Genomic DNA, 12,514 nt, shown 5'->3' with positions numbered 1-12,514 from the left:
GGAACGTGGTAAGAGAGCTCCTTTCACCGCGTGGCAACTGCTGCGCGGAAAAAAGAAGACTGAAGGGAGACCCCTGCTGGCTGCAGGGTGAGTGCCTTGCTGGGCATGCCCAGTAGGGGCCAGTCAAAGTTCTGTTAAACTTTGACAGAAGTTTTCCGTGGTGGGCTCCATCCTCGATGTCACCCATTTGTGAGGACTACCATCCTGCTTGTCCTGTGAGAATTATTGGTACAGGGTAAACAATCTATATTGTTAGTTTGGAGGGACATGGTATCCCCATCGTTTTGGCAATGGCATCATGCCATACATGATATGATGTATATAGAATCACCTGCTGCATGATCTTCAATTAAAGTAAGATCTAATTTCTTGACAGTGTGGTAACCCTATTTAAACAGCATTTCCCCTAGAGCTCGGAGTCTTATCCTGAGCATCTTATAAGTTAGTTCTCATTTCCCTATGTTGCTCTAGGCCTGAAGGACTGGTGAGGTCTTGGGAGAGGGAGGAGGGTTAATAAAGTAATACTGGGGTACATCCATATGTTTTCAAGTGGGACTGGTGAAGCAGAATCCAACATCAGCCCCATTAGGGGACTCACTATCTGTGCCAATAAAGTTTTTATGGATGTAGGGGAGGGAAATTTTGGGGAGAATATTATCTGTTTGGATTTCTTTTGCTATGATAATTGTTCTTGCATTCAATAAAAATATTTTCTACTAAATATACTGAAAGGTATGGGCCTAGTACAGATCCTTGATGCACTCCACTGTATACCATTTACCACTGAGAAAACTGTCCATTTAATCCTACTGTCTGTTTCCTGTTTTGTTTTGGGTTTTTTTTTTAATTTTTAATTTTGCATTTTCAGATATATTACAATATCATTTTACGAAAGTAAAGAGATTTTGTACACCTTATTTTCCAAGGTTAAAATTATAACAAAGGAGATAACACAAAATCTCTGAATATATTTGGAAATTCGAAGCCAAGATAATAAAAGGAAACTGCTTTTATATTTTAAACCCTGGCTCCACAAGATTATAGCTTTGTTGATGTTTACCATATATATTGTAAAAAAAAAAAAAAAACATTTTCTGAAATGTCCTATTTGTCTTGCCTGTGGGTTTTGACTAGACTGAAAGCTCTATAAAACAAGAAATGTCTCTTATGCGGATTATGTCTAGTAACAGCAGTGGTACAACAGGACTGGGATGCATTGTGTAATGTTGGCCTCATGACTGGTTGCACTCACCACAGGATGCTGCCGGCTTCCCCAGATACCATTCTCTTCCCTTCACAGAATGGACATTGCTGCTCCCCTGCGCACATGCACTCAGCACCCTTAAAGATCCCGCAGTGGGAAACACAATTTGGCGCTGGAAGATTGCATCATGGGAGGCTGGGCATTTAGACCTCAGCTGTTCCATTCACTGATGCCTCAGCTACAGGTCCTTCAGCAGTCTTGCAGTGCATGTTGTTTCCTTGCCTGCCTTTTCCTGCTAGTTCCTCCCTCATCCTGGCCCTTTGTGTTTGTCTTGACTTGTCTGTATTAACCTGATTCCCTGGTTCTGACCTCTGCTTCAGATTCTGACTACTCTCCTGGATTGCTGCCTGCCCTGTCACCAGCTTGGACCCAGACACTGTCTATTCGCGCCTGCCCTGACATTGGCCTGGACCCGGATACTGTCTGTTCACTGCCTGCTTCGACCTCGGCCTAGACCCAGATACTGTCTGCTCACTGCCTGCTTCGACCACGGCCTAGATCCAGATACTGTCTGCCCCGACCTTGGCCTGGACCCGGATAATGTCTGCTCGCTGCCAGCCTTGACCGCTGCCCAAATATTGATTTCGCCTGACTGCTCCTTAAGGGACTTTCGTCTAAGCTCTACTGGCTTCTGGAATCCAAGGGCTCAACCTACAGGATATGGCGCTGGTATAGGTGAAGCTCCAGTTCTAGTCTCGGTAAGAGCAAGTCCAACAGCTGTCAGTGAGGGACTAGCAGTGTTGCCTGCTATGCTGCGTCAACCACACCATAGCCCAGGGGCTCACATGCATGACATATTGGCAAAGATTTGTGTATTTCTCAGTACTGGAAAACTAGGAAATGCTGTAAATAAGAAGTGAGGTACACTGGAACATCAAGACGTAGAATGCAACACAGGGCTGTCTGGTATGCGTCTTCTTCAATTTAATGCTAACTCTCAGTCTTACTCTTATGAGCATTAAATTTCCCCATGTTCACTTAACATATGGGGTGAATTTTCAAAGTCCTATGCAGGGCGCATGTATGTGTGGATACACATACTTGTGCAAGAAGTCTTTGTACAGGCCATGCAAATTTTCAGAAGCATGCAAGTACAAGTGTATCGCTGCTGCACAGAATACTATGTGTGAGAAAGAGGGCTTTTCAAGGATGGTGCAAGGACATTCTGAGGCAGAGTTGGAATATACGTGCACAAGCATATGTTTTATAAGGGAAGTACGCACATACCTCATCAAACGTGCATGCATGCTTTTACACGTGCTAATCAAATCACAGAAATTTAATCTGATTTCTCCTGATTATGATTGTTTATTTATAACCCATACTGAATAATATTAGAGACTGTAGAATATAAGAATAATAAATAAATTTTATCTTCAGTTTTTGGGTGGGAGGCAAAAGGCAAGTGTTAGAGAGTGTTGGGTGAACTGGTGGAAGACTCTGCAAACTAGTGCACAACTAAGTATTTTCATAAGCAAAATACAAAAATAAATCAGCCAACTTTATAAAATACCTTCTTCCATGCATAAACTGAGGTTTATTATACTAAATTACAATTATTTAACACAAAAAATATATGCATGCACTTTTATAAAATATGTGTACAAATGATGCGGATCCCTGCATAAAAGATTTTCAAGATGGAAATAAGCAGTATTTTATAAACTGTGCAGCTCCCACTGTTATAAAATACAGGCTTAACTTTAGGTACACCCTGGGGGGTAGATTTTCAAATAGCGCGATTTGGCGTACTTTTGTTGGCGCATCAGGCGCCAACAAAAGTACGCTGGATTTTAGTAGATACGTGCGTAGCTGCGCATATCCGCTAAAATCTGGAATCGGCGCGCGCAAGGCTATCGATTCCGTATAGCCGGCGCGCGCTGAGCCGCGCAGCCTACCTCCGTTCCCTCCAAGGCCGCTCCGAAATTGGAGCGGCCTCGGAGGGAACTTTCTTTTGCCCTCCCCTCACCTTCCCCTCCCTTCCCCTACCTAACCCACCCGCCCGGCCCTGTCTAAACACCCCCCCTTACCTTTGTCGGGGGATTTACGCCTCCCGGAGGGAGACATAAATCCCCGCGCGCCAGCAGGCCGCTAGCGTGCCGGGACGCAACCTGGGGGCGGGTCCAGAGGGCACGGCCACGCCCCCGGGCCCGCCCCCGAAACACTACGTCCCGCCCCGAAAACGCCGCACGGATCGGGCCCGCCCCCGACACGCCCCCCTCGGAAAACCCCGGGACTTACGCGAGTCCCGGGGTCTGCGCGCGCCGATAGGCCTATTGAACATAGGTGCACCGGCGCGCAGGGCCCTGCTCGCCTAAATCCGGGCGGATTTAGGCGAGCAGGGCTCTGAAAATCCGCCCCACTATGCATCTATGTGCTGAGTTATGTACACAGTTGAAAATTACCCTAATAAAGACAGAAGGAATTTAAAAGGTAGATATTCAGCAGGTTTATTCAGATTTTCAGCAGCACTTATACGAATAAGTCTATCACTGAATATACCCAAGTAACTTTAGCCAGAGTGCACAGTTATTCAGTACTTTCCAACTAAAGCATAGCTGCATTACAGGAATGTCAGCAATTCTGCTTCTTCCTATGTGGCTAAATTTTGAGTATGCAATGATTTGCCCAGAGAAAATTACCTGCTCAATGGGGAGGGAGGGCAGAATATTTCTAATACCATAGTTTTGTCTCATTAACTCACAGAGTACCTGATTCACTAAGGGGTAGATTTTCAGAGCCCTGCTCGCCTAAATCCGCCCAAAACCGGGCGGATTTAGGCGAGCAGGGCCCTGCGCGCCGGGAAGCCTATTTTACATAGGCCTCCCGGCGCGCGCAGAGCCCCGGGACTCGCGTAAGTCCCGGGGTTCTCGGAGGGGGGCGTGTCGGGGGCGTGTCGGGGGGCGGGCCCGGTCGTCGCGGCGTTCCGGGGGCGTGTCGGCAGCGTTTTGGGGGCGGGTACGGGGCGTGGCTACGGCCCGGGGGCGTGGCCGCGCCCTCCGTACCCGCCCCCAGGTCGCGGCCCGGCGCGCAGCAGGCCCGCTGGCGCGCGGGGATTTACGTCTCCCTCCGGGAGGCGTAAATCCCCCGACAAAGGTAAGGGGGGGGTGTAGACAGGGCCGGGCGGGTGGGTTAGGTAGGGGAAGGGAGGGGAAGGTGAGGGGAGGGCAAAGGAAAGTTCCCTCCAAGGCCGCTCCGATTTCAGAGCGGCCTTGGAGGGAACGGGGGGAGGCAGCGCGGCTCGGCGCGCGCAGGCTATACAAAATCGATAGCCTTGCGCGCGCCGATCCAGGATTTTAGTGGATACGCGCGGCTCCGCGCGTATCTACTAAAATCCAGCGTACTTTTGCTTGAGTCTGATGCGCAAGCAAAAGTAGGCTGATCGCGCTTCTTTTAAAATCTACCCCTAAGGTTTTTTCTCATAGACACAAAATGGGAGAAAAGCCTTAATGAATCTGTCTCAGAGTTAGCTGGACAAATTTTTTTAAATTATGGACCTGTAAAGATAAAGACCTGATGGGTCAGTAGAGGAGCAGTGCTTTCACTTACCTCTTTTGGCAGCCTCATCAAAATGTCTTTACAGTGCTGAATATTAGCTATTGCTTTCTGAAAATTTTCCTGGGCAACTGCCTAAGTAAATGAAAAAAAATAATAATAAACTATGACCACAAAGTATATGAGCTTCAAGGATACATTAATACAAAATCAAAATGCATCAAAACAAAAACTCCTTTTCATGTTGTATATCAGTGGTTCCCATCCTGGGGTCCATGAATCCCTAGGGGTCTGTGAGAATATCACAGGAAGTCTGCCAGAAGGAAGGCAATCAAAATATAGCTTCTGAGAAAAAGAGTGGGCTAACCTTACCTCTGAAGAGTTCTGTTGTAAGGCTGCTACTGGCTGATCCCACTGCTTGACTCCACATTGCCTATGCCAAGAGAGGAAAATCACCTCAAGAAGGAAAATGTGCAGAGAGGAGGAGGGGAAAGATGCAGCCAATTGTCACCACAAGGAGCCCAAAGCAACATGGAGAGATGGCGGGAAAGAGCGTGGCTGATTTCCAAACCGAGGGGGGGAGGGAAAAATTGCTGTCACCAGCACATTGCTCCACATGATTGGAGGTGGTGGCACACAGGGTCATAAGCCTGAGGAGTGCATTCAAGCACTGCTGTATGTGCTCTGGTTGGCCTGCCAGTGAGGGAGAACGGCTACAGTGAGTAGTATGGCTTTGAGAAGAGGGAGGAAATCACTTGAGAGAGGCCATTGGAGGTAGAGCGCAAATACAAATATTAAATATTTATTTACATATTATTTTTATTTATTTAAAACATTTCTTACACACCCTTCCTATGTTCAGAGTGAGGTAGAATATCACATTCATAATTTTATCAATTATAATTGATTAAAAAAATAAAATAATCAAACAAATTTATACAGTAAATATTAAAACGTACAACACATAAAACAAGGAAAATCAAAGCATAAATCAATTTTCAAACGCTTGTCTAAAGAAAAACGTGTTCAGTGCTTTTTTAAAAATTCTTGGATCTTTCAAATTTCTAAGTTCCACGGGTAATAGGTTCCAAAAGGTCAAACCTGCTACTGAGAAGACGCATTCCCTGGATTCATCTAAATGGGCTAATTTAGGGGAGGGAATATCTAGCAGATTTTGATTTGCTGACCGATGGAATCTTGCCAGGGTGTGTATTTTCATGATGGCATTTATCCATGGGGAAAGCAAAATTGCTTACCTTGTAATAGGTGTTATCCCAGGACAGCAGAATGTAGTCCTCACATATGGGTGACATCACTGATGGAGCCCTATTGCAGAAAACTTTCTGTCAAAGTTTCTAGAAACTTTTGACTGGCACTCTGAGCCCACTGAGCATGCCCAGCATGCCATGATATTCTCAGCCCCAGGGGTCTCCCTTCAGTCTCGTATGTAGCAGTAAGCTTTAGCAAAAGATAAAATAATAAAACATATCGGACCCAACTCCGCGGGGTAGCGGGTGGGTTTCGTGAGGACTACATCCTGCTGTCCTGGGATAACACCTATTACAAGGTAAGCAATTTTGCTTTATCCCAGGACAAGCAGGATGCTAGTCCTCACATATGGGTGATTAGCAAGCTAGAGGCTGAGTCATTTTGTAGTGAAGCAACATTGAAGTATTGTTGGTGAAAATGAGGCAGCCGAAGATCACAGCAGGTTGGATGTAATCTAATGACACAATCTAATGACACAATCTAATTACTCCTCAAAACATTCAGCCCTTAACCATGCCTTTTGTATATAGCATTTAATTTGTATATTGTTCAACCATTTATTCTTTCCTCTCTCTTCCTCCTTCCTCCAAGTTCTGCTACCCTTGTTAAATGTAACTGTACCTTCGGTCACCACAGTTCTAGTTTGTTGTATATACTGCACTCCCGTTTTATGTAAACCAGCAAGATATGTTTTCATGATTGCCGGTATATAAAAACCTTAAATAAATAAATAAAAATAAATGTAGAAGGAGTTGGGATTATACTGGAAACAAGTTCTTTAAGACAGATTGTCCGTAAGCTGAATCTTGTCGTCCTTCTTTGTCCAAACAGTAATGAGCTGCAAAGGTGTGAAGAGAACTCCATGTTGCTGCTTTACATATGTCAAGAATTGGCACTGAACGATAGTGTGCTACTGAGGTTGACATTGATCTTACTGAATGCGCTTTTACTCGCCCTTGGAGAGGAAGGCCTGCTTTTTCATAGCAAAACTGTATGCAATCTGCTAGCCAATTGGAAAGAGTGGGGTAGATTTTACAAATCTACGCGCGCGCGAACAAAAGTACGCGGGATTTTATAAGATACACGCGTAGCTGTGAGTATCTTATAAAATCCGAGGTCGGCGCGCACAAGGGGGTGCACATTTGTGCAACTTGCGCGCGCCGAGCCTTGCGTGCGCTGCCCGTTCCCTCCGAGGCCGCTCCGAAATCGGAGCGGCCTCGGAGGGAACTTTCCATTTACCCCCCCGCACCTTCCCCTCCCTTCCCCTACCTAACCCACCCCCGTGGCCCTATCTAAACCCTATCTAAACCCCCTCCCTACCTTTATCTTAAAAGTAACTACTGCCTCCGGGCAGTAGTAACTTACGCGCGTTGGTGTGGCAGGCCCCGACACAGGCCGCTGTGTCGGGGCACTCGGCCACGTCCCCGGACTGCCCGCACGCCCCTGAACACACCCCCGATCCTAAACCGCGCCCCCTGGCCATGCCCCCGACTGCCCCTTTTTGCAAACCCCGGGACTTACACACATCCCGTGGCTTGCGCGCGCCGCCAAGCTTATGCAAAATAGGCTCAGCGCGCGCAGGGGGGATTTAAAAGGGTTACATGCGTACCTTATGCGCGTAACCCTTTTAAAATCCGGCCCAGTATGTTTACACACTGCTTTTCCCGGTTTGTTTGGATCATAAGATACAAAGAGCTGAGTGGATTTCCTGTGGACTGCGGTGCAGTCTAAGTAAAATGCTAGCGCACGCTTACAGTCCAAGGTATGTAAGGCCCGTTCTCCTTGGTGAGAATGAGGTCTTGGAAAGAATTTGGGTAAAACTATGGATTGGTTCAAGTGGAATTCCGTAACTACCTTGGGGAGGAATTTTGGATGTGTACGGAGAACCACTCTGTCATGTAGGAATTTTGTATAGAGTGAGTACGTGACAAGTGCTTGTAACTCACTAACCCTTCTATCCGATGTAATGGCTTTGAGGAAGATAGTCTTCCATGTGAGAAATTTAAGATCACAGGAAGTCATGGGTTCAAAAGGAGAACGTATGAGTCTTGTTAAGACCAGATTTAGGTCCCATTCTGTGACAGGTGGCTGAATTATACCTCTCATAAATCTACTGACAAGAGGTTGTATGGATATTGGTGCATCTCCCATCTTGTTATGGTAAGCTGAGATTGCACTTAGGTGTGCTCTGACAGATGAAGTCTGGAGACCAGAGTCTGAAAAATAGCATAAATAGTCTAGAAGAGAAGTTGTGGGGCAGGAGAAAGGGTTAATGTTCTTTTGTGTGCACCACAAAGTAAACCTTTTCCATTTCGAAGAATAATTCTTTCGTTTTGCTTTTGTTTACGTGAAGCTATAAGCACTTGAGAGACATTGGATGAAAGATTGAGTGGTTGTAAAATTAAGCTTTCAACATCCATGCTGTCAGGGATAGGGATTGAAGGTTGGGATGGCACAACCGACCCTGATCCTGAGTTATGAGAGTGGGAGCTACACCCAGGCGAATTGGTTCTCTGATCGAGAGATCTAGAAGTGTGGGAAACCATACTTGTCGAGGCCAATACAGGGCTATGAGTATCATGGACCACTTGTCCTGTTGTTGCTTCACTAGAGTTTTGGTTATGAGCGGTATCGGAGGATACGCGTATAGAAGGCCTGAGTTCCAAGGGTGAGCAAAGGCGTCCTTGGCTGGCTGGTGTTTCTGTCTGTGCAGCGTGCAGAACTTGTCCACTTTGTGATTCAGGTGTGATGCAAAGAGGTCTATTTTTGGTTGCCCCCAACGTTGAAATATCCTGGTCGCTACTAAGGGATCCAGGGACCACTCGTGTGGTTGGAACTGACGACTGAGTCGATCTGCCACTACGTAGAACCACTCAGTGACGGAGGAACGGAGTCAGGTGAGTATGGAAAGAGTGCATAACTCACGGACCCTGCTGGCAGGAATGACATTAAGAGGGAAAGAAGTTCCCTTGCCAAACTGTGGAAGAGAGGAATGGAAAGGCTCAAACGTAGAATGTATGAGACTTATAAGGAGAATATATATGTTCATTCCGTGATTAGAGAAATAGAGGCGGCTGGATCAGTGGATAATCCATGGTAAGCCGACTCAGAGAGGATTACCGTAAACGGGAACCCAACTCCCAAAACGATACACCTCCTAAGAGAAAGGTGTATCTATGTGGAGGATGTCTGGAGAACAGAATCCGAGGGAGTAAGAAAAAATGGTGGAAAAGTAAAAGGGGTAATACCTCTTTTTTTTTTTTTTTTAGCGTCAGGAGGTAAAGCCTGCCATATTAAACGGCAAGATTTATGTTTAGAAGGTTTTGTGACACTACCAGAACCTAAGAACATCAGTAAGTCTATGATTTGGGACTGACTGGTGAGAGAATAAAAGGTTACTGATATGATGGATTGAGAAGTATGGGAAGCATACTGATCTCGGTCAGGGAGTGGGGAAAAGAATACTGAACCCCATCCCAGTTCAACATTAGAAGAATGCTGGCTACGAGAGGCAGCAGAAGAGATATATTGAAGAGGCCTTTGATGGAAGAAAAGGCATCTAAGGGAACGCATAGGAAACATGTGCAGGGAGCAGAACCTGTGCATCGTATGGAATGATGCAGACGCAGAGGAAAGTTTAGTTAAACTCAGCCTTAGAGAATTTTCCCTGTACACATGTAATTGAGACCATTCGAGAGGATAGAACCTACATGGAGAAGGTCTGATAGAGCGTTCATTAAATCTCTTAGATATGTGGCCCAAGGACGCATGAAGTGAACAAGGGCCAAGGGTAGAGCTGCGCAGCTGTCTAGCAGAGCAGCCAAGAGGTAGTGCATGCTTATGAGTTGGAAAGCACATTGTCCCTATGCTGTCTGTCTGTATGCACAAAGAACTGTTGCAAAAGCAGTACTGGAAGGCATAAGGGCATGACTCATGGCTGCAACGTCCAGGAAGTTTATGAGAAACTATGCTGGAGTGGAATAGACGCATAATGGGTTGAAAGCTTTCAGGAGAAACTTTATAACCCTAAGGAATTGCGAGCATGAGTAAAAGGAGACTAGGTCCTAGTTCGAACTGGAATAAGAATCAGGGACGAAAGCAGTGAAACCGCTTAGTTCCATTGAGTATAGAATGTCACTGAATATAACCCATAGCAGTTTTGAATTATGAGAAAAAAGCATAGTGGGAAAAAACCCCATAGCCCAACCATGAAAAGTTGAAGGGCTGAGGTTATGGAAAATATGCGCAGGGACATAAGAATGTATCAGAATGTCTGTGCGCATGCTGGACAAGAGGGTCTTAAGACTGTGGTGTCCAGAAGTGTTACAGAAGGGATTTATGACAGTGACAGTAATCCCAGTAGTAAATGTATAGTGAGTCATGAAAAAGTGAGAGCTCCTTGCATGTACTGAAGTGGTTAGCAGTAGTCCACGCAAGGAAAAGCGAATGATGTTACACTCCGTAGAGAAAACAGCATTCACCAACAGTGATGCAAAAGACAGTTCACTTACCGAAGCTGTTGCCAGCGGCAGAGCTTGGGGTTGTAATGTTGACTCACCATAAAGCACATAGAAACATTAAGTAATGTACTTACTGCAATATGGAGTGATGGTAACCAGAGATACCATTGTACCTGTGACTTCTAAAGAAAGTTGGAGTTTCTTAGGTCCAGGTTGTGCGGAGAGTAACTATTTTCTGTTGAAAGAAAGAATAGTGTAATTAAAACTCCCCAACCCCCCTCCCTTCTCCCCTCTGCACTTCGTAGCGCCTGGGGGACTGTACCGGGACTTTGGTACAGGGTGGGGTGGCCGCTCTGATATCTGACCAGATGGGAGACCAGGAGGTGTCCCAATGGAGGATATCATGTAGGCTCCCGCAGGAGTGTGAGCGGTGAATGGTACCCGCATTTCTGTGTGCTGTACAAGGAGACACTGAGACCTGAGCCAGGCTTCAAGGTGGACTTGTACATGGGGCAATGGTTGCTGAATCTCATGTTTAGCAGATCAGCCAATGCAGCTGGAACTTTGGTTGGGAAGGAACCAAGAGTCAGAGCATTGGTCGGCACAGGGACTTGTTGCTGACAAGAGAAGAAGCCCTGCTGCAATCCCAAGAAGATAGAGGGGTTCTCCTGGTATTGTGGCTAACATAGCTATCATAGCGATATGTGACACTAATACAGTTCTTAAAAGGCACATGACCCAGAACTTTTCGAACCACGGTCCGAATGGGAGAACACAACTCTATGGGAATGCCGCCGAAGCAGGTACTTACCATCTGACGTGGATCGCCGCAGGACGAGCCGGTGAAGATTGTTGACTCCGTCGATCTCCGGAGTCCTCGAGGGGAAGGCCGGGGACGTAAACGTCCATCTCACTCTGAAACCCGGTATGGTGGCACAGGTACAGAGGAGACAGGCCAGGCGTGATTGGTGCTTAGACTGCTAAGTGTAACAGATGGCCACAGTCCCACACCACTTGACGGTGGGGTACGCCAGGAACAGGGGGAGCCCATTACGGAACTCATGTTTCACTCCCTCGTCGCAGCGGCTCGATGTGTCGTGACGCCAATGCAGAAGCCGTTGGACCTGGATCCAGAAGTTCTGGATCACCAAGGACTGCCAAAACTGTACGGAACAGTGCTGATGGCAGTGGTGATGTTGCTCTGCCCGAGCGTTGTCCAGCCTGGAGAAGAATGGCACAGACGTGCTGGATGGCGTCAGCGGCAGACGATCACGATGTCGGCGATGATGGGTGCCACGGTGCTCGGCCCGGTCTTTCCCCAGCGCCGAGATGGAAGCCCTCGCTGTCCTGGAAGGCGATCGATGACGGACTGTCAGCACGCCTGCTCTGCTCCTGACACAATGGAGTGTCTTAAGCTAATACGGGGCTTAAAAAAGAACCCAAAGCTTGGAGCAATGTGAGGAGGCGAGGGTGTTATGTGGCGGTGCTATGTCGGTATTGATGATATTGAAGGCAGCCTAAGGGGCCTCGAGGATATCGTCAAAAATGGGTATGAAAAACCGTCGATGACTGGCCAGGAGAATGATGACAGTGACAGGCACTGACAGCACCGGCATAGGTATCTTTGAAATGATGTGGAATCGAATAATCGAAAAACATTGCCGTTATTGAAAAAGATACCGGCATCGACTGAGTTGAAGTCGAATCGATAGGGGCATCAAGAACACCAAAGGAAACGACGTAGGTGTCGAGGGCATTGATGCATGGAGGCGGGCATTTATGCCTTTTGTGGCATGGCCACAGGCATCAACTATAGGGCCACAGACGTTGACGGTATCGATTTGGACTGACTCAGATTTCCAAGTGTACATGGTATCGGTGCCCCAGACATGTGTGTCGGTGGCATCGATATGGGCACGTATGGAATCGATGGCATGGATCCCCCGGTCGATGAAATCCATCCCGGCATCGACGCCAGCCATGGAACTGGCATAGGCATCGATGCCAGCCCTAAGACTGGCATTGG

At 46.9% G+C, this 12,514-nt stretch overlaps 1 protein-coding gene across 1 annotated transcript in view; it reads right to left on the bottom strand.

The window, feature by feature from the left end:
• The window catches only part of TEX11 (testis expressed 11), a 974,891-nt gene that overhangs the window by 708,516 nt on the left and 253,861 nt on the right, over nt 1-12,514 (bottom strand). Inside the window, exon 8 of the mRNA XM_029607248.1 lies at nt 4,814-4,894. Within this exon, the coding sequence (XP_029463108.1) occupies nt 4,814-4,894 (81 nt within the window). The remainder of the gene's footprint in view (nt 1-4,813; nt 4,895-12,514) is intronic.

The sequence above is a fragment of the Rhinatrema bivittatum genome, chromosome 6 (genome assembly GCF_901001135.1).
Source record: "Rhinatrema bivittatum chromosome 6, aRhiBiv1.1, whole genome shotgun sequence".
Classification (NCBI taxonomy): Eukaryota; Metazoa; Chordata; class Amphibia; order Gymnophiona; family Rhinatrematidae; genus Rhinatrema; species Rhinatrema bivittatum.
The sequence above is the reverse complement of the archived record's forward strand: the minus strand, read 5'-3'. Positions and strand labels throughout refer to the sequence as shown.